General features: G+C 37.4%; 1 protein-coding gene across 6 annotated transcripts in view; it reads left to right on the forward strand.

Annotated features, from left to right (window-relative positions):
* SSH2 (slingshot protein phosphatase 2) overlaps positions 1-22757 on the forward strand; it is a 229263-nt gene that overhangs the window by 129732 nt on the left and 76774 nt on the right. The window contains exon 1 of one of the 6 annotated variants that reach the window (XM_043478975.1): positions 13720-14333. The exons of the other annotated variants lie outside the window; for them this stretch is intronic. Within the exon in view, the coding sequence (XP_043334910.1) occupies positions 14311-14333 (23 nt within the window). The 5' untranslated portion in view covers positions 13720-14310. Of the gene's footprint in view, positions 1-13719; positions 14334-22757 lie in introns of those variants that run through there. 6 annotated transcript variants of the gene reach the window in all.

Consider the following 22757-nt stretch of genomic DNA (forward strand, 5'->3'; position numbering starts at 1 on the left):
TTTTCACACTGACTGGTTGTAGTCTGGAATTATTTCATAATGCTGGATTTTAGTGGTAGTTTGACTCTTTTTGTCTCAGCCAGTAGTAGTACGCGCTTACAACCGAAGCCTGCAGGCATACCTTCAATCGCTAAAGTGCAAGATCCCGTTGCATCTTTAAATCATCACAGTTTTCAGAGTCTCTAGAATTGTTCCTCACTTCCTTGGTGGTTTAGCTATTTCTGAGAACTGTGTGCTCAAGCTTGTGGTTAATCTCACCTCACATTTAAAAAGGGCAAAATAGAGGAACTCCCATCTATTCAAGTTGCATCATAAAACTGGTTGAGAGGTTCAGGGTTACTTTTAGCTGGCAGCAGTTTGATCTTTGTAGTGTGTTAGCTCTCACTCGGAGTGGCTTCAAGGGGAGTCACCTACTGAGGTTTTCCCAGACTCCTGGCACTTAAGTCACTTCTGTCTCCCACCCAGGTCAACCCTAAAGAACTTTTTAGTTTCATGTCCAACAGTAGAAACTTTACATTATCCTTATATTAAAGGTCCCAAGTATAGCCTGTAAAGTGATTTCTGTGGTGGTGGTGGTTTAGTCGCTAAGTCGTGTCCGACCCTTTTCTACTCCATGAACAGGCCCCTCTGTCCATGGGTTTTCCCAGGCAGGAATACTGGAGTGGGTTGCCATTTCCTTCTCCAGGAGAGCTTCCAGACCCAGGGATCAAACCCACATCTCCTGCTTGGCAGGCAGATTCTTTACCACTGAGTCAGATAATCTTAAATCTAATTTATTATTTTAACAGTTTCCACTGTTACCAAATCAAATTTGCATTTTAACTTTCCGTTTTGTGTTGGTTCTTGGTGATGCATTGAAAAAAGCACACACATCCCCAATATAGTGGTTTTACTGCTCTGGGTTGTAAACCTTGTAGAATTAAATCAGCCATTTACTTTCTCTTTTTCTTTGGACCTTGTAGAGGGAGGAGGGCAGCATATGGGATCATAGTTCCCAGACCAGGGTTGTAACTGGTCCTCCCCTGCAGTGGAAGCTAGGTATTTGAACCAGTGGACCATCAGGGAAGTCCCTGCACTTTACCTTTTACCAAAGAAAAAAAGGGAGGGGAAGGAATAATCTGAAAATGGGCAACCAATGGCAAAATAAATGTGAACAATACTTTAAAAAATAAAAAAGATAATGGAAGCAACCCACATGTACATTAAGGGATACATGGATAAACATAATGTGGTCTGGGATACAACTGAATATTATTCAGCTGTAAAAAGGAAGGAAATTCTGACATATGCTACAACGTGGATGAACTTTGAAGACATCATTCTGAGTGAAATAGGCCAGTGACAAAGTACAAGCACTGTATGATTCCACTTACATGAGGGACTTGAGCATAAGTAGTCTGGTTCCCAGGGTTTGGAGGAAGAGAATGAGAAATCTGTGTCTAATGGGTACAGAGTTTCATTTGAGGAAGAAGAAAAAGTTTTGGGGATGGATGGTGGTGAGAACTGCACAACAGAATGAATATTTAATGGCACTGAACTGTACACTTAAAAATGGTTAAAATGGCAAACTTTATGTTTAACTACAGTTAAAAGATTAAACAGAATTTAAAAGACAGAGCTTCTGAGCTTTGCAGGGGAAAGGAGTTTTGAATCTGGTGTATACGTTTCTTTTCCTACTAATTAGTGTCTTGGGGTACATTTGACTTATTTTCTTGAACTGTAAAATGAAGACACTGTGGTTCTGACCCCAGAGGATCATAAAAGATTATGTATGTGGTAGGTAACAATTTACAAACGATAAACTACTGCACAGTAAAATGGGTAAATTGATGTTAAACAAAAACTAAACTGCTGCCATTCGTTGACCACTTGCCAGTGTGCTGAGTTTAGTGTGTATCTCATTTAATCATCACAACCACCATATGAACTAATTTATTCTGTTTACAGAGAATGAAGCTGAGGCTTTAAATATTTGCTAATAAATGACAAAACTGTCCTTACAATCCAGGTGTTTCCTAGGCCAGTGCTCACAGCACTGTAGAAATGGTCTTCTGTCTTAGCAATTGAGAGGTTACTTTTAAGACCTATAGGATTATCTTTAATTTCTAAGACTATATTTTTAAGTTGAAGATGCTGACATCTTCAACTTAGTGAAAAACATATTTGCTCCACTTAGAGTTTTGCTGCTAAGGTAGGCGGTCTTCTCAAGAATTCTCAGATTATTTCTCTTTCATTTTTGTCTCTCTCGCCACTTTTTTCCCTTAAGAGAGTCTTGCTAATGTTCACTTCTTCTAAAGTGTATTTATTAGTATTGCCTTAGCCATCGTGTTTAATTTACATTTACAGTGTTGCCCAGTCCATCATCATTTAAAAATCTTTAAAGACCATTCCAGATAAAACCCTGAATTTTGTTAACTTAAACATGCACATTTTTGGTTCCTAACACAAAAGTTTTAAATTTGGGGCCCATGGTTACTGAAGCTATGAACTGGCTTTAGAAGGTTAATGAACTCCTTGAGATCATATGGAAATATTGGGTAGATACATATATTTAAAAAAATCAGTTTCTCAAAGTGATGTGATCTCATAGAAGGTGAAGAATCTCCTTCCTAAAGAGAAGTATGGTCTCTGAGGCCTGGTTTAGTAAAAACTTAGCGGCTGTGAGCATTTCCCTGTAGTGTCGGATATGTAAAAAGCAGTGATGAATAGGAGCAACTAAAAGGTTAAGAGTTAATTAAGGTCCTTAAGTGAAGACCAAATTTTAATTCGGGGAGGGAGTACACCTGAGTTCTCTTAGCCCAATGGTTCCCTTGTCTCTGCTGGACCCACTCATAAGAGCTTTTCTTCTTCCTTTTCTCATTTGTTGCATTGGATTTGCTCTGGGTTTAGAAACCAAGTAAACCATGTAACAAATCCTATGAGAATTGTGTCAGCATAAAAAGACCTCAAGGAGATCTTAGGGGCTTTCCTATGAAGAAAGTTAATGACCTTGAGAGGAGGGCCTTTGGGATAACTAGTTTGGTGATTTCACATGCTCTTTCTTATTTCTTGACTTTTAATTGTGGTATGTAGATACATATAGGTGAAATTAGAGAATAGTGTGGGTATTACTGTGTTTATTGGGAATTATATCATTATGAGATTAAGGCCTTTCCTTACCTTTGTGTTAAACTCACCAAATATGCTGTTATTTCTTATGTGTTCAGTGAAGAACATTAAGGAGTGATTGAATTAACTCCAGAAACAAAAAATAGTTACTGTTATAAGTGTTAATCCTACTAGAAAAATATATGTGAGCAACCCAGAGCAGCATCTGATCAAACTTCAAGAGTGTGGCATCATACTACTCAAATGATCCTGAAATTCCATACCCTTGCAGAGTCTACACATGGTTTCATATACAACAAAATTTGAACATCTGAAAAATACATGAGCCTTTTTTTTTTTTTTTTTGAACCTGTGTTATTTTTAGAGAGCCAACATTCAATCTCTGAGAAGTGAATTCGCTAAGCAAGGGGCCAAGGTTTTTTCTGGTGTTATTGTTATAAGCCAAACAAATAGCTTATCCACAAAAAGGTGACTATTTTTGTGTCCTGAAAAGTTCAGGGAAGGATCAAGAACTAGTAGATAGAATGCTGGCAAAGGCTATCATTAAAAGTGTTCCCATTACGAAAACCACTGATCAGAAGTCTGGAAACTTGAATGTTTGAGACATTGCTTGATTTGTTCATGAGGTGACCTTGAGCTTTTTAATCCTTCACCCAAAATAATTATATTTATTTACTTGGTTACATATATGAGTTTGACTTCCTAGGTTCACATGAGTGTTTTCTGAAGCTTGAGCTCAGCAACAGAGAGCATATTGAGATAATTATCTAAAATGTACCTTTCATAAAATTGAAAGGTAGAAGCAGTTTTATTTTTTTGTGTTTGTAATACTAATGCTCTTTCAGTTCTGCAAGTGATTTCACACGTGCTCTTCTCTGAACTTAAGCTTGCATCAAAATCACCTGGATGGTTTATTAAAACACAGGTTGCTGCCCACACTCCCAGAGTTTCTGATTCTGTAGGTCTGGGGTGAGACTAGAAAATTTCAATTCCTAGCAAGTTCCTAGAGGATGCTAGTGATGCTGATCCAGGGACCACACTTTGGGAACCACTGCCTTAAAATAGTCCCGTGAGGCAGATTGGGCAAGTCATCATTCACACTTTATAGAATAAATAAACTGAAAAATCAAAATGGTGAAGTGATTTACACAGGGGTTACATGATTTGTTCTTGGTAGAACTGAAACTAGAACCAGCATTTCCTGTCTCCAAATCTAGAACTCTTAACACTGCTACACTCAGAGTCCTGATGTATATGCCTTTGTATCTATGTGGGAACATTTCTTTAGATAAAATTCTAGCAGTGGAATTTCTGGGTCTGATGATATGTGTGTGTTAAAATTTTGATACATGCTGCCAAGCTTTGCAGTTTGCTCTGCCAATTAGCTCTTACCAGCTTATATACTTATATAGGTGTCTTCACCAACCCTGGTAATATTAATAATGATACTAGATAGCAGTTAGTTTTTTACTGAGCTCTTACTGTGGGCCTGGCAATTGTTTTGAGCATCATGCATATTATCTCATTCTCTGTTCTTAACAACTTTGACTTAGGTGTTATCCTCAATTACAGATGAGAGGCACAGAGATGTTAAGTCATTTGTCTGAGATAATACAGCCAGGATGCAAACACAGGCAGCCTCAACCCGGGACTCCTGCTCTTAAACACTCCTCTGCATGTCCCTTACTATTGAAGAGCTTTAGGATCCTTTTGTATTTTTATTGGTCTTGTGCATTTTTCTTCTGTGATTTGCACGTTTGAACTTTATTTTTCTATTGGTATTTGTTTTTTTCCTTTTTCATGTAGTATTTTGTATATTCTGAATATGTTTAACAATTATTCTCCTGGCCCTAGTGCTTGTTTTTTAATTTTCTATCTTGTATAAAAGTTCTTATGTAGTAAAACTTTTATGTAGTAAAATCTGGCAATACATTTCTTATGATTTGAGTTTTGCATCTGGCTTTTAAAAAAACCCTTCCCATCCACTCCCAAGGTTATAAAAGTACTCTTTTGTATTTTTCCAGTATGTCTACACTTTAAAAATATTTCACGTTTTAAAACTGGAGTTTATCTTTACAGACAGACTTGGAGATACTGTGAATCCAGTTCCAGATACCACGATAAAGTGAATGTGACATTGAAGCGAGTTACACAAATTTTTTGGTTTCCCAGTGCATATACAAGTTATGTTTACACCATAGTCTACTAAGTGTGTAACAAAAAGCAGTACTTACCTTAATTATAAAATGCTTTATTCAAAAAAAAGAGCTAACCATCATCTGCAAGTCTTGATGTTTTTGGTAGTGGAGGGTTTGAAATATTTCAAGAAATACCAAAATGTGACACACAGACATGAAATGAGCAAATGCTGTTGAAAAAATGGCACAAATAGACTTGCTCTACAGAGGGTTGCCACAAACCTTCAGTTTTGGGGTTTTTTTTAAGTGGTATCTGCAAAACGCAGTAAAGTGAAACACAATGAAACGAGATACACTGTTTTTATTGTGTGAAGTAGAGCTCTAACTCTACCTTTTTTCCAAATGGATAGTGGTTGAGTCCAGTACCATTTATTTAGTCCAGTCTCACTTCCCATAGATTTAGTAGGCATTTTGCTATCTTGTATCACAAGGCCTACCTCAGTGTGTGTGTGTTTTGATATCTTAGCTACCCTTGCTTATTTTCTAGGTAAGTCTTAAAAACAACTTGTCAAATTCTACTTTTAAAAATCCTATTGGGATTTTTATTTAAATTGTACTGAACTAGTTTTGGGGAGAATTAACAGCTTTACAGAATGAGCCTTCCCAATGAAGAATGTGGTATGTGTTTATTTATTCACTGTTTTTAAAATGCCCTTCATTTAAATTTTACACTTTTCCTCGTATAGTAGTTAGACATTTCTTATTAGGTATATTCATGGGTATTTGTTTATAAAGTTTTTGTTGTTCTTGTGAATAAGCTCTTCTTTCCCATGACTTTTTCTAATTAGTCCCTATAGGTGTGTAGTAAAACTGCTTTTTATATTTGTTTTATATCAGACCACCTAGCTGAACTCTTGGTCCTTATATATATCAAATAGATATTTTAGTTGATTTTTTTGACTTTACTGAGTGGATGATTATATCACCTGTAAATGAGTTTTCTCTGAGTGTAACTCTGTTGCTTCAGCTCAGACTTTAGTACGTTAAAGAGTAGCAATGCTCCTGGTCTTGTTTTCCATTGTAAAAGGGATGCTTTTTATGTTTTCTGAGTAGATGTACTGTGTGCTATAAGTTCCAGCATAGATCACTTATCAAGCTGAGGGCATTTCCTACTAGTCCTAACTTCAAATATTTTAAAATTAGATGCAGATACTGAATTTGATTAGATGTTTTTTGGCCCTCTATTGGAAGGATAATATTTCCCCCTTTCTTGGCAATGCAGTGACATAACTGAGTTGCAAAAGTTGAATCGTCCTTTTAACGCTGTTTGCGTTACTTGTTAACATACTGCTGGAATTGGTTTACTAATACTTTTAAGATTTTCTTCTCAGATATTTGTTGAATCTTTGGTGTTATCTTTGTCCAGCTGGTATATAATCTGTAGAATGATTTAGGTATAGTCTCCCATCTTTTTCTAGCTCTAAAGCAATTCTTTAGCAGCAATTCTGTACTTTATTTATTTATTTATTTATTTTAATTCTGTACTTTAAAAGCCTAGAACCAAGAGGTCCTACTGTAAGTGTTATAATTTTATGAAATTGTTTTGCCTTTACATTTTTTAACTTCCTTGTTCTATTTAATAAGTGTCTTTATCATCTTTGCTACTTTAAAATCTAGATTTCTCCTCTCAGAAATGGACAAAACATAGTTATAATAATTCAGTTATTCAGTTACTACTGAATATTCAGTAATTCAGTTACTGAAGCCACACATTCATTTATGATTTAAGAGCTTTTTATCTCTGGTTGGTGGGTAAAGAGACTAATAATAATGTTGATAGTTTTTAAAGACATGAGATGTCTCTCTGATTTTAAATCAATACCATTTTCGTGATTGTTTCTGATCCTTAAATAGGTAGGTAATATAGCCTTAAAAGGTAAAATATTGTGTAAAGTGTGTCAGTTAAGTTTGCATCAAGTGTATTAATCTCCTAGTGTTATGGTCTTCAAATACAAAGGAGAAGCTAATTTTCCATTGTCAGAGTAAAAGGTACATTTGTGTTTTTATTAATAGTAATAACTTTGTGTGACTTTACCCACACTTAGGCTGCTTTGAAGTAAGTAGAGCAATAATTGACTTGGAACAGAGTGGGAGAAAGTCCTCAACTTTGGCCACGAACTGCATAAAGAAAGATGAGCAGGAATAGTGAGGTCGTGATGCACTCAAGTCAAAATTTCTTTGATAAAGTCTTAATGAATTTTTTTTTTCTAAATTACTGTTCTTCAGATTGTGTGCTCACTTGTAATCACTCCTGAAATGGGGCAGTTTCTGTAGATTTACAGAGAAACCATTGCCCAAAGCCAGATAATTAAGGATGTTGTCATTTTCTGGCTCCAAGAGCTGTTGGATCTTGGAGTAATAGAAGGGCTAAACTGCAGATCCTCTTGCTCTGTCCCTTCTTGGGTTTCTCTAGTAAATGTGAATCTTCTTAATTACCATATGTAAAATTGCCTTGGGGCTAAAGAATAGTGGTGTAGATGCTATCACATGTTTCTAAATTCCTACGTGTGTGCGTGCTCAGTCGTGTCTGATTCTTTGCGACCTGTAGCCCGCCAGGCTCCTCTGTCCATGGGATTATCCACACAAGAATACTGGAGTGGGTGGCCATTTCCTCCTCCAGGAGATCTTCCCCACCCAGGGATCGAAAGAACCACCATGTCTTGCACTGGTCGGTAGATTCTTTGCTACTGAACCACCTGGGAAGCCCTTCTGAATTCCTAAGATGAAAGCAAATTAATAATAATAATAATTAGTATCTTAACTACTTTCAGATAGAGTTAGCTTTGCATTGTTAGAATTATACAGGATGTTGCTTCCACTAACATAATTAGGTTTAACTTGAAGAAATGTGCTAAAAGCATCAAGGCGTTTTTAGGTGTTCCTGTGATTTGGAAAGGATGTAGTAAATGATTTATAAATAGACTGCTAGTACTGCACACCAAAGGGCTTATTTGGGCTCACTTCCTTTTTTCAGGTTGCGGGAATTTGGCCACTCTTGTTTTCTGCATTAATCTGTTTTCAGAGGGGTGTGACCCTTCTTTTAGTCACCTGAGGGATTTGGAGTTATTTGTGTGTCTGTTAAAACTACAGAATCCAGAGGCTTGAATTACTCTCCAATAAAGAGAAATTTCAGTGTTAGCCTGTACTGGAGTAGGTTTTTTCTTTTTTTTTTAATTGTAAATTCAGTTTTCCAGTTATAGAAGACACAGAATTATTTGATGTTTGTTTGTTTTTTTTGATAATGACCTTTTTGAAATGGTTCAAATTGTTGCTTATGTTTTTGGGGGGAGTAATATCTGCCTCATTTCATTAGGGCTAGGGCTACAGATAGTTAATAAGAAAGAACAGTAAAAATTTCAGTTATGATTATGTTACTTTCATCATTTGTACTTAATGTTTACTGACAGAGATTCATGTGGCCATTCATGATCTGTAACAGCATATTTCAAGCCCTAACAATTCTAATTGTGGACTTCACTTTGCTTGTCTTCTGTGGTGTCTGTGTCCTTAAAACTTAATGCCACAGACAGGCCTGTTTACAACCTAAGAAATCATCAACAAAAGGCTGAACAGGTTTATGAGCTTAGCTTCTTAGTTGCGTGTCTCATCTTGGTTTTTTTAAATTTTGTATAATAAAAGCCAGTGGATCTTCGTAAGGAATAAATTGCATATGAGTATTTCTCATTTTTCTTCACTGATTTTAAATAAGTATCACTTATAACATAGAGCTCTTAAGAGATGTCATTTCTTTGGAACTCTCCTCTGTTCCAGGCATTTTTAAATTACTGTGTTTCTCTCAAAGTTAATATATCCAGTTCTTATGAACACCAAAAAAATTTTAATTTGCTATTATTATATCATCTTTATTTTGGGGTAAAATTTAGTTTGAGAAGTTGGAACATCTATGAAGTAATGTGAATTATCAGTGTCAATTTTTCTTCCTAGGAGGGGAATGAAATAGATTCTGACGGTGTATGGAACTGAACTTTTTGGTCATCCCTTTGACCAGATTTGGTGTAGATCATTTTATCAACCCCACCTCTGTGATGCTCATTCCTCCCCAGTGAAATTTCACACTCAACTCTTAAAGTATCCCTTTCATTAAATATTCTATTTAGAAATTCTTAAAAGGTGTCTTGGATCACTCATTCAGTGTCTTGTCACTTGTTATTGTGGCTGATAGTAATAGTCTGGTGTGTGGAATGAAACAGACCTAAATTTCAATTAGTCTCACTACCTAATTTCACTACAGGCTGAGCGACCTTCAACTTATAACCACCATGAAACTTGGTTTCCTCATCAATAAAATGAAGCTTATAGTGTCTATTAATATTAATTAATGTAGTTAATTGGGCTTCCCAAGTGGCGCTAGTGGTAAAGAACCCACCTGCCAATGCAGAGAACATAAGAGACCCAGGTTCGATCCCTGGGTGGGGAACATCCCCTGGAGAAGGAAATGGCAGCCCATTCCAGTATTCTTGCCTAGAGAATCCCATGGACAGAGGAGCCTGGCGGGCTACAGACCACAGGGTCACAAAGAGTTGAACACGACCAAAGCAACTTAGCATGAAATGTAGTTAAGTGTAATATTTATAAAGTACTGCGAACAGTAAACACTCAGTAAATGACAGCTGATATTTTTTCCCTTTTGAACATGAACCAGAGTATAGGAGAAAGAATCAGAGTGGTACGACAGCCTGGTAGGAGAAATTCCATCATTTGCATCATTGTCATATTCTGGGCAAAGGGTGGGAGATACAAAGAAATACAAGACATGGTTCCTGTGGCCAGGATACTCAGTCTGTTGAGAGTTAATTAAAGGATAAATAAGAACACAATTCAGCTAAGTACCAGACGAATGGTGCAATTGGTGCTCTAAGTATTCAGAGGACAAAAAGTTATTGTAAGTGAGCCGGTTAGTGAAGACTTTATGGTAGGATTTGACTTCTGACCTTTATTTCTGGCCCTCTTACATGTCTTGATTAGTATAAGCAGAGGTAGAGGGTACTTGAGCCGTGAGAGAAAAAGAAGACTGATGTAGCAGATGTCACAGCCATAAAGAGTCAGTGAATGACTGCTGTTAATCATTTGTGGTAGGAAGGAGAAATCCAGAAAGACTTTTGTAAAGACCGATCATGCTCTTTAGAAAATAGCTCTGAGCATATTTTGGATATATCATGTGGGCAGAATTTTAATCAAGTTTTTATCGAGTACCCACAGACTACACAGCACAGTAACAAGCATTTGCAGACTCTACATAGCTTATTTAGGAAGGCTGCCAATTTTACAAAGGCTGTTGTTGAATCAGTACCAGTGGCTGGGAGCGCACTGTAAAATCCCCTTAGGCAGCATGAGAACAGAAACCATGACACTATCTGCTAGTGGTTTTATGGTTAAAAAGGAAGGACGAAGGGAAGAGGGGAGGAAAGAAACACATTCAAGTAATCCAAAGCAATACCCCATTCCCTGCTTTCTTCAGGTGCTGAGCTCTAGATATGGTTACATCAGCAGCATGTGGTAGGCTGGGTGGTTCCCATTGGCACAGAGAGAGGGCTTGTGATATTTACAGTGGAGTGCGCTGTAGGGGGAAGGGTGTGCTGATTTTGTTCTTAATGGCTTGGCTACCAGTTTAATGGCCTGGTTGTCAATTAATGGTTCATCTTATTTAGCGTTCTGTAAGCAATGTACAGCTCCTTAGTTTTAAGTATACATAGAAACCATCCTAGCAGACAGGGGGCTCGTTTACACGTGTATGAGTAAGCCTATGATCAAACATCAATTAATAAAGACCAAGTCTCATCACAAGGAAACATTTTTTCTATTTCTTTAATTTTGTATCTATACGAAATGATGAATGGTCACTAAACTTATTGTGGTAATCATTTTCATGATTTATTTAAGTCCGGTCATCATGCTGTAAATCTCAAACTTATACAATGTGTCAATTATTTCTCAATAAAACTGAAAGAAAAAAAAAAAAACCAAAAACTAAAAAGTAAAGACCAAGAACTGTATAAATGCTAGGTTACACAAGGCCCAAATTATGATAGTTTAGTAATACTGATTCAAAGAAGAGTTACTGCAGCTACTGAAAATTTAGGAGATTGTGCCTTGTTATACTCTCCTGCACTGAGGGAAATGGCAAACTGATTTAGTGATTTAGTGATTCTAACTAAATGAATTTAAACCCAGTGTAATTTTTTTTCCCAAAGTTAAAGAAACACTGACAATTGTAGACTGGCTTGTTATGATCTCTCTACAGATTGAAATCCGTTGTTTTAGTCTTACTTTATTTCTTACCTCCTTGGAAATATATTTGAGCACATCTGTGGAGAACCTACCTTAGTCTTGGCTCTTAATGAGTTTGGGGCCTGTTCACTTTTGTGTCTCACCTGTAGTCCATCTCAGTTATGGTGGAAGTCCACTGTGCTCACACTGCTGGACGTCTTCATTGCCTTTTTAGACACCTGGAGAAGTTCTCAGCAAGGCCATATGCCTTGTTAGTCAGAAAATGATGGTGTTGTAAGAATGTTTACAATGTTTTTAAAGAAATGACAATAGCTAATCTCTCCCTCAATTGAAGTCAAAATCAACCAGAAAATATTGAATATCGGTGCTCTTCTTTACGGCAGTCTTGGAAGTCAGTTTGGGGACATTTTTCAAAGGGAGAGTCTCTGTACTTTAAAAACTTGCCTACCTTATACACTGTAAAGTTGATAATATCTCATTCTTTACCACCCACTCAGCTTAAAAGTGAACTTGTCCTGAGTGAGTGATTTTCTTAATGGAACTGGTCTTACTGGTACTTAAAATCAACAAAGCAAAAGTATTGGCTATTTTTTTAATATTGCAGATGCTTATGCTAACATGCTTATGATAGAAAAATCAGAAATCCTCCTCTCCCCAAAAAGCATTACCCTTATTCTTATTTTCCAAAGATGTTTACTGTTCTGTTAATATCCACAATTTTCTCTGTATGTATATCCTTTTAAAAATGGGATTGTCTTCTATCGTCTGCTTTGTAATCTGTTTTGTTTTTTTTTTTCACTAAGCATATTGGGAACATCCTGCCATTGTCCTCAAATGCGTTTCTTTCATATCCTTTCTGAGAGTTATTTGTTTTCCATAGAACTGAATTCTGCCCTATTGTTGCACATTTTGATTGTGTTCAGGTTTTTTTGCAGGTATAAACAAAGCCTCACTGAATGAATATCCTTGTGTCTAAATCTTTGCACATGTCCCTGAAGGAAATACCCTAAAATTCAATTCTGGGATTGCCAGACCAAAGGGTATACATATCTCTAGAACCTTCGGTACAGACTGCGAATTTGCTCACCAAAAACGTTGTACCTGTCTGCAGTTTTAGTAGTTGTAGCTCCAGCAATTTAGTAATTCATTTTCATAGTGCCCCTGAAATAATAAAAAGTGAAATCAAGGTAGAAGCAATTTTATCCTTCAGTTCATCTGAACCAATTGAAGACGCAGGAAAATTGATCCTTATTTGTCTTTCCTATCAGGAATCACTTTCATGTCCAGTCACTGATGGAAAATAATTTATAAGGTATTTGAGTAGAAATTGCCAGAAGATGAAATAATAGTACATTGATAATATGAGGGAAAAACTAATTATCCGCAGATGGTGTTGAATATACATGTAGTGTTTGTGAATTTAGGTTTGTACCCCATGTTGTTTTTTTTATCCTAAAATCATCACCATTTTTGATTTAGGGATTTTTGAGCCAGAAGATAACTGGCTTACTTAGGGTCCTGCAGCAGATTAACCTTGAACAGCATTTCATTGTTTTCTGTTTAGGAAGTGTTCAGTGGCATTGAGATTTCCTAAAGTTCTGTCTTACTAAGGATTGCTGTTGCTGCTGTTCAGTTGCTCAGTCGTGGCCAAATCTTTGCAACCCCATGGACTGCAGCACGCCAGGCTTCCCTGTCCTTCACTATCTCGCTGAGTTTGCTCAAATTCGTGTCAATGATGCCATCCAACCATCTAAAAAAATGATCATATATATTAGTTTGTTAGTGCTTGTAACTAAACTTGTGAAGTTAGAATTTCCTCATCTGGTTTGTAAAAGCCAGTGTATATTTCTCAAAGTTGGAGAGAGAAACTTTTTAGGGAACAAGCCATTTAAAATCTTGGGAAAAAAAAGTTTTCATCTTTAAGGCTGTTTGAGTATTGAATATAGGAGAAAGGAGAAGAGTTGTATGCATTTTCTAGAGCTCTTAAAGAATCTTACTCTGAATGTCCGTGCAGATCTAAACAGTATCCAGAGGGGCTTCTGGCCGACTTAAAGAAGAAAAAGACGGGAAGGAGAAAGGAATGTTAGAACGCAGGCCACACTTGCCTGCTGGATTCATTAGCATTGGTTGCTTGCCTCTATTTGAAACTGAGCTCTCTCCTTAATGAAGGTGTGTGTTTAAATCACAGGCAGAGAAAGTTTTGGGGTGAAGTTTCACTGTTTTGTAGTGGCAGCAGTCCTGGACATGCTGCTGGAACACAGAGGATGAGTTCAGCACCTTCCCTACAGATGGTATCTCTGTCCACAGCTCGTCTCTTTTACATAGCGAGCCTTTGTTCACTGGAGAGTGGACGTCTGTGGGTTGGCCAGTCCAACTCCTGTCGGAGACTGAAGGTGACTGATAAGGAGTCCAAAGGTCACAATGGACCAGTATGGGGTCAGTTTGGCTTTAAGGGGAAAAAGGGAGGCATCAAAAATTGAATTGCCTCGTGGGAAATGTTCAGTTCATCAGCTTCAGCCTTTCAGCTTCGATCAAAGAAAAGCCACCAGCTGTCTCTCGGTCCGAAGGAGCAGGAAAAAAACAAAACGTTATTTAAAGGGTGTGATTTAATTGAACTGGATTGTGTTAGGGCTTTCACTCCAGAGACGATTTCTGTGGCGCTGTCACTCTGCTCTGCGTACTGTGAGGCAGCAGATAACCAGATCAAAAACTGAAGGTAGTTCGCAGTCACTCGGGTCTTTTGTTGGATTTCAGAATGAAACGTCAGATGAGCTTCAGGTATTTCTCTTGCTAACATCACCATTTGGCCTGTTATTAGAATGTGATGGGCTACAAAATAGGAAAGGCAAATAATATTTGCATTTCTAATTTGGTCTGCTGCTTATTAATTTAATTGGCTTTTACTAGGTATTTTGCTAACTTCAGAATTCAGATACTACAAATAGGCGATCACCAACCTAATTAAAAGTCTACTTGTTAATAATTGTCCTTTAAGTTAGCAGTGGTCTTTGTATGCAGTCATTGAGGTTGTAAGCTATTGTCCTTGTCCTCTAGTCTAGTGGAAAGACTGCAAGCAGAACTAGCTACATAATTTGCAGGGCCCAGCAGCTAATGAAAATAGGGGGGCCCCGCCCCCATTCAAAAAGCATCAGAGCGTTGAATCAAGTGCAAGGCCCTTTCAAGCACTGACATATGTGGCTGCACAAGTCACACATCCATGAAATGGGCCGTGACCTTGGGTATGAAATTAAATAGACTCACAGTTGGTCAGAACTTTGCTACTTACTCCACTTGCTACCTATTCTTTGCTACTAATTTGTGTCTTTCCAAACCTGTTTCGCTTTCCATTTTCTATCTTCCTTTTCTGTCTTTTCCTGTTCTGTTCCATCCTCTCACCAAAGTTGGAGAACTTGCAGAAAGAACTGGGAGTACGTATACTCTGTAGTCCATGTGAACACATTCTGTAATACTATTTCCTTCCATTTCGCTGGTGAAACAAGCAAGATTAGGATTTTCTCTAAGGGAAGGTAATCGATTTAACTAAAATTAAATATTCTGTGTTAAAGTTTAAAAAGTGCTTTCATAATTAACATTTGATTCAAACAATTACACTTTTGAGGTAGCACCCCCTCACACACATTTTATATCAGTAGATCAGAAAAATAAGCTTCAGAGAGCTTGAGAGATTTTTTTCAAGGTCAGCCAGCTGGTAAGTGAGATTCCAGTCCATCCCTTCTCATGTGGTGCTTCCTCACTGCTTCATTCTGCCTCTGCAGTTCTGCAAGGCCAAGGGTTAGGTGACAGAGTAACTTACTTTCTCAAAATTCATCTGATTTACAGAATTTCCTGCCAGTTTTCCAAAAGTAATTGCTGGGATATAATCATTAATATTTGCAACAAGTTTTTACTTCCTTTTATTGCCTATAACCCTTTGAAGTAATATTTTTGCATCATTTTAAAGGAAAGACATTGACGTTCAAAGAGATTAAATGACTTGTTCAGGTTTTTGTAACTAATAAACACAAGAGCAGTGACTAACGTCCAACTCCTCATTATATCTCATGCTTTTTTACTGTGCTGTATTTGCCTCTGATTTATTTTGTATCTCCACTTGGTAAATACCTGTTCATTCGTGTATTGATGACCTACAATGTTCTAGGCACTGGGAATGATCCAAAAAGACTTGACTCTCAGCTCTTAGAACTTACATTCCAGAATGTAAATAAACTATTGTAAATAATCAGCTTATCTTACAGCTATAAAGAAAAAGTAAAGGAAAACAAAAAATGAAAAGTAACTGGAAGGAGTGCTGCTTTAGAGAAAATGGTCAGTAAACTGATAAAATTTTTGAGCCGCAAATTCAAGGGTAGACATTTGGTATAAATAAATAAAATCATTTCTTAAGTATGACAGGCAATATAAATAAACAATGTGAGGCAACTGTATTTATGGACATAGTAGGAACAGATACAGATTGTTAAATAAACATTAGCCTTCATGGTAGTTATACCTTGCCATTAATCCTCTCTCCCATGTAGCATGGATTCTAAAATCATAAGATCAAAAAAACTCTAAATCTGGTCATTTCCTTCATGCTGAGTCACTAGCACATAAAGTAATGTTTAATGTATTAGTGATGTTGGATTGTTCACGCTGTTAGAATACAAGGACTGTAATGGCATGCTGCATGAAGTGGCATGCTGCATGAAATGGCATGCTCTGGGTAGCTATTAAAAAATTCCAGAGTATCCAGCAGGTTTAGGAAATGCAAAACTTCACTGGTCAGATTTGACTTTAATGAATTTCAAAATCTTGTCCAAAATCTTCTGTTGTGCTGAAATCCTTTTATATGTGGTACTGCAGGGCTTCAGTAGGTAAACTTCAGCCTAATGCTTGGGAATCTTTGTGATGTAAGCAAGTTGATTGGAGAGGAATTTCCAGAGGCGAGCAGGCAGCGTTGTGGGGCAGGTAAGAGGGTCTTTGCATAGGATTCGCCCGTTGTGTGCTTTAGAATGGCAGGAGTCCAAAGTACTATATTAGTTGAAGACCCTTAGAAAGTCCCAGCCTTATCTATTCATGTGGGTTTCCTCTGGCTTCAAAGTTAAATCCAAGTACCAGTCATTCAGTGTTTGCCTCTTGTTAAAGCTGAGTTGTTATCTGCGAAAACATGACAGGGTGGGAGGTGGGTACTGTTGATTTCCAATTGCCCATCTCTTCAGGGCAACTATTAATAAAGTTTCCTTTAATCCAGACTTTTAGACTAAGTTCATGAATACAATGAAATCACTTGAAAAAGTGGGTCTGTAGATCAATGATTAGTACATTTATTTCTCTGCAGGAAAAAGCCATAGTTTTCACTAAATCCTCAAAGGAATGTAATGACCTTGCCCTCACCCCAAATTAAGAATCTGGAATAGACTGTTGTAGGCATTTGACTTAGAAATTAAGTAAGGTGTTTTTAAGCTATTTAACCTTACCAGTGAGATTCATTTATCCATTTTTAAACACTCACTCAATGATTTTCCCACAGTGAAAGATTTTGACCTACCATTTTCTCTCTATTGAGGATTATGCAGCCTTTTGAATTCTCTCTCTCTGATAATCTTGGAATAGATATTCTAAGAATGGTGTTTGCTTAACTTGGAATATTGCTGTAAAGCCTGAATCTTTGTATTCTTCAGCAAATAGTCACAACCTATTTGGTGAGTGAAAAGAGAGGCCATAATGGTATACAGTATTTCTGGTGCTTTGCACTCTATCTAGGAAGGCAGAAATGACTTAAAGTTGTTGCTTTGAAGGAAAAATTGTCAGAAGAATTAGGAGAATTTCTAAATACATTTAATCCAGATACTTATTAAATTATAAAGAGCTCATTGAGAGGTTTGAGGACCGCTGCCCTAGGCTTAGATATTTAGTGGAATGAGTGTGCTGTTTGCGTTGTGTTCTGAGGGTCAAGAATTCGCCAACCCATTAAACCATTCTTTGCTATTAATGCCAGTTTCCGCAGCCTACAATGTATAGATATGAATTCTTAGAACTGAGCAATCAAATGTTATGTGGCATTTTTGCTTTTTTGCCATCTCAAGCTATTTATTTATTTAGGCCCTAATCCAGTGCATCTTTGCTGTGCCCAAAAAAAAAAAAAAAAATCTGCATTTTGTATGTAAAGTCATGGGAAAACTCAGATCAGTTTCTCTCAGAAATCAAACACCCTTTAGAAATGAAACTATTTATTTAAATCTTAGTATTTTTTTCCTCCAAAAGGATTATTTCAGTGTCAGATGAGAATATTTAAATGCAGTTGTTTTTCATTGAGTAGGATTTTAATGCAGAGGAAACAAGAGTGGAGTTTTTTCATAATTCACCCTATTTAAAATATTAAATATGTATCTTATGTTGCTTTTAGTTTAGCAGTATATACTGGAAAATGAATATATAAATATGGTATATAAGCTGTATGTTTTCTCTTCTCTTAACTGACTGTTCTTTAAATATGTCACTGTAGAAATGTTCAAATGTGTATGAAGAGAAAAAGCATTCTAAATGTTGCCTTTTTAGCATTGACCATGAATCTGAAAAAAAAAGTAGGCCTCTTCAGTGACACTAAAAACTTTGGGAAAACATCCACCATCTGCTTATCTTTCCTGCAGTGGAAATGTTCATAATTGCAATGTGCAGTTGCCTTTGAATGAAAATAAATAGATTTGTATTTGTTATACTTACATTTCAGAAGCATGTTTACTGAATTCTTTAAATGTATTTAATTTTTTTCCCTGACAGTTGGGGAGGCACCAAAAACATCTGATTGTTATTAGGGTCTTCTTAGCTTTCTCTCAAGGGCAATTGTGTTTTTCTTTAAGATATTTTCCTGAGGCTTTTTGTTTTGATTCCAGGTTTTGAGTCCCCTTATAGAATATGTCCACCCAAGCAGATTCCTCTGTTACCTGTATTACCATGTCCCTGACACAGTTCAAAACCATCTTTATTATAAAATCCCTGTTCCATAAGCTTTTTCTTTTTAAATACACAAGTCAGTTTTGTCCCCATTTGGTTCTTTCTTTGCTGGGTGATGGTCTAAGAGGCTGTCAGCTAGACCCTGCTGGAGGACTTTACCAGGCAGACCCTGGTTTTTTTGACACCAGGGAATTCCCAAGTTGAAACCTATTTGTTCCAGTTCCCAGGAGATCAAACAGCTGAATATTTTACCCTGTTGACCTAGACAGCTCTTTGGCTAAGGCATGGTAACCAGTCCTGGCTAGTGAGTTACCTTTGCTTTAGTCGTGACTGTGGTAAAGTTATGTATGGTAGAGATTGTTCTATGCATACTAGAGGTTATACTTCTGTTCACAGTGAAATAAAATTGAGCATTGGTTGTTCTGTTGGTTTCCAAGGAATGCATGCATCAATACAGGGTTGTTTTTGTGTGTGTCTTTCCCCCTCAGCTGAGGAAATAACCCCACTGTTGTGACCCTAAGCCTAGGACTGAGTCTCCTATCTTTAGTGGGGCATGCATACCTTGTCTAAATATAGCGAGGTGTGTACTTGGCTGATATGGAAAGAGACAGTAGAATGACCTTAGCTGGTCTTCATTACTAGTGTTACAATTATATTTAAAGAAACAGAACTATTCTGGTTCTGCCTATAGGTAAAGATACTTTTTCCAGCTGCTTAGCTTCCTTGGGTAAAAAGTTTTATGCACTAAACCAAAAAATTTGTTTTAAAAGCTAAAGTGAATCACTTCAGAAAGAAACCAGGAGTTCATTCCATATGAAAACATGCCTAAGGGGCAGTTTCCTTTTTCTATTTCATTGACCGAAACTTAACGTTTCTTCAGAGTTTCAAAGATAAAGCCCAAGCTTCATGTACTTTAGGATAATAACTTGTCTTTATATAATTCTGACACTTGTTAACTTTCTAGAAACCTTGCACAAACTTTCTGTCAACGAATGACGAAAGTTTGTGCATCTTTTCATGCTTTTCTTTTTTAATTGATCAACACTCGAGTAGGGGAGGGATGGGATTCCATTTGCAGAAAAATTTCCCAGTGGAAGCAGGAATCCAGTGAACAGATTAACTATTTGGTTACTAAGGAGGAGAAGCCTATAGGATTTAACATCATTTAATGTGCTATTGTGACCTAACCTTTTAGGGGAATTCTTTGAGAGTTACTTCTGCTATGAAAAACCTATTTGGTATTTTTGACTGATTAATACAATAAAAATAAAGTGATCTCCTCTTGAGCTAATGAAATCCTTTTACAGTTGCTAGTGGTAATCTCCTAAAGTTACAAACTTTAAGAGTTTATAATGCTGTTTGAGAAAAATGAAATATGATTGCCTCACGTCATATTATACAATTCAGTGGTGACAGAGCAAGAACTCTAGGTCACCTGTGAGTCCCTTGTTTTTTCCTCCTCTCTACCTTTACATGTTTCCAATACAGCAGGTGAGATACTAACCTTCTCTTTTATAAGTAGAGAATCTGCCTAAAGTGCTAAAACTGACTCAGTGGCACCGAACCAGGTGTAGAGTGAGATTAGAAAATCCTGGTCAGCTGAGTCCTGGCCAAGTGTGCCCCTGCTGCCTCCTCCAAGTCAATGAAAATATGACCTGAGAACTGGAAATCTGTTTGTAGAAAGGTTTGATACAGCCACCTCATCACAATTTTTTTTATCATCGTTTACTCTGATACCTTGTTTAGTGTTATGATCCCACTTATAGAAGAGAAATAAGAAACAAAGTTAGCTGGCTGTTACAACATGGCAGCTTTACTGTGATTGAGGTATATTTCCCGGGTTTACTCTGATCCCTTCCTCTGGATAGTCTGTGGTTCAGCTTTAATACAAATTCTTTTTAAGTTCTTCAGAGCTATGTTTTACACAGCTATTGGTTTTAGAGATGAGGAGATTAATTATCTGTGAGAGCTGTCTTCTCATAGATTGTCTTTAATAATGGCTAACTTAATTTAACTGAGCGCCAGAGATTTAGTATTACTGGCCTAGCAGTTCTTCACTGATATCCTGTTCTAATGTAAGACAGATGAATTTGTAAAATTCACTTGCCTTCTCTTGATTGAAGTCAGCTTCTGGTTTCTGATTCATTTTTTGCTTGTTATATTATGTGCAGACAGTTAACCTTGCTTTCTTTATGATCGGTTGAAAATGGTGGTTTTAGAACTTAGTTGCATTATCTTCCGTTTAACTTGACCCCTGACGATATCATCAGTATATTGTCATATCCGTTGAGTAGGGGATTAGGAAGGAGGGAAGTCTTTTGTGTAAAAGCATTCTCCTCAGCTGTTCTTCCTTGCTGCCGGAAGTTTGGTGCCTGGCAGGAAATGATATAGACATGCATGATAACAAAGTGACGTGAGGAAGAATTGCCTGTAAGTTTCCCTGGCTTGTGTAGGATGATGGCCTGTCAGCTGGCAGATAGGTTAAGGCAAATTGATCTCCAAATCTGAGGATTAACAAAGTAAAACAAGAGAAAGTTGAGATAGTAAAGAAAAAGAAAAACCTGTTTTGAGAAAAGTTTGGACAGAAGCAGGTGGTGTAAAAGTTAATATCCATGTAAATAAGACTTTTTTTTTTTTTTTTCCCCTCCTGGGTGAGAGTCTGTAAAGCAATGAGATTTGTTAAAGGAAAGGGTCTGTCTGAAGAATCAGGAGGTGCAAAAGAAAAAGATATTCTTGGATTGCAAGGAATTGGCACATATCAAATCTTTCTTTTTTAGACTTTCTTACAATTTAAGTTTTAAGTAAAATTTCCATCTGTACCAAAAAATAAACTAGACAAATATCCCCAAGATATCCATCTTCTCTTCATTCCTGTTAGCTCACTGATTGACTACCTTGTCTCCTTCTTGTGTGGAACACTAAAGTAACATCTGTTTCCCTGTTTCTGAGTTTCAACCGCTTCCAGTCCATTCTCCATGCTGTAGTTAGAAGAATCTTTCTGGTAATGCAAATTTGTATCTCTATCATCCTCAGGGTTAAAGTCCAAATTCTTTGGCAAGTCATGTAAGACCTTTTCAACCTATGACCTACTTACCTCTGTCCATATTTACTACAACCCTGCCTCTTATTCTTCCACCCTATAGTAAGATTATATGAGCAGTTTGGGTAGCTTTAGCCAAACAAGTTTATGTAAGCCTGCAGATTATCAGCCCCACTGCCATGGCAGCAGTAAAGGGAGCTCACTTAGGACTTAGAAGAGGCTACTGTGCCTGAAGAAGAAGTTTCTAAAATCTTTCGTAGTGAACTCACTCAGAAGTCAGATGCAGGATGGTAACCCATCCAGCACACTCAACTTCTCAGAAAAGGGAAGTTCAAGACAGAACACCAGCTAGAACTTTGTAAGAACTCTGCAAGTTGAAAGTTCTGTGAATAGACGTTCCCTTCTTTGCGTCAGGAGTGATGCAAGGCTGCAAAGAAGAACACTCACACAGCCTGTGTACACACAGACACCAGAGAAGAGGTTTTGTTTTTGTTTTTTAAGTTTTTAATTGGAGGATAATTGCTTTAAAGTGTTGCGTTAGTTTCTACTGTACAACAATGTGAACCGGCTGTAAAAATACATATATACCCTTCCTATTGAGCCTCCCACCCGATCCCACCCCTCTAGGTCACCACAAAGCATGGAGCTGAGCTTCCTGTGTTACACGGCAGCTTCCTGCTAGCTCTCATTTTATACATGGTAGTGCATGTGTGTTGGGCTTCCCAGGTGACTGAGTGGTAAAGAATCCGCCTGCACATGCAAGAGAGACGGGACGTGGGTCAGTCCCCAGGTCGGAGAGATCCCCTGGAGGATAAAACGGCAACCTGCTCCAGTACATTCTTGCCTGGGGAGTTCCATGGACAGAGGAGCCTGGCGGGCTGCAGGCCATGAGGTTGCCAAGAGTTGGACACAGCTGAGTATGCACACACCTCGTGCATGTATGTCAGTGCTACTCAGAGGTCTTACAGTGAGGGACTTTCATACTTCACTAGCCCTCAAAGTGTGCATGAGTCTTTAGCATCATTTCCGTTGTCATTTTCAGATCACCTTTGTTAAATACTCCGTACATAGTATTAGACTGGGCACTATATGAAGCAGTGTGCATGAACTTTCACTGCCTTACACACGAAAAAAGCCCAGAGTGTAGACCTAGGAATATACATCTCATTAAACAGAAACAAAGTTTAACAATACACCAAAGCAAGGCA

This window comes from Cervus canadensis, chromosome 1 (assembly GCF_019320065.1).
Source record: "Cervus canadensis isolate Bull #8, Minnesota chromosome 1, ASM1932006v1, whole genome shotgun sequence".
NCBI lineage: Eukaryota > Metazoa > Chordata > Mammalia > Artiodactyla > Cervidae > Cervus > Cervus canadensis.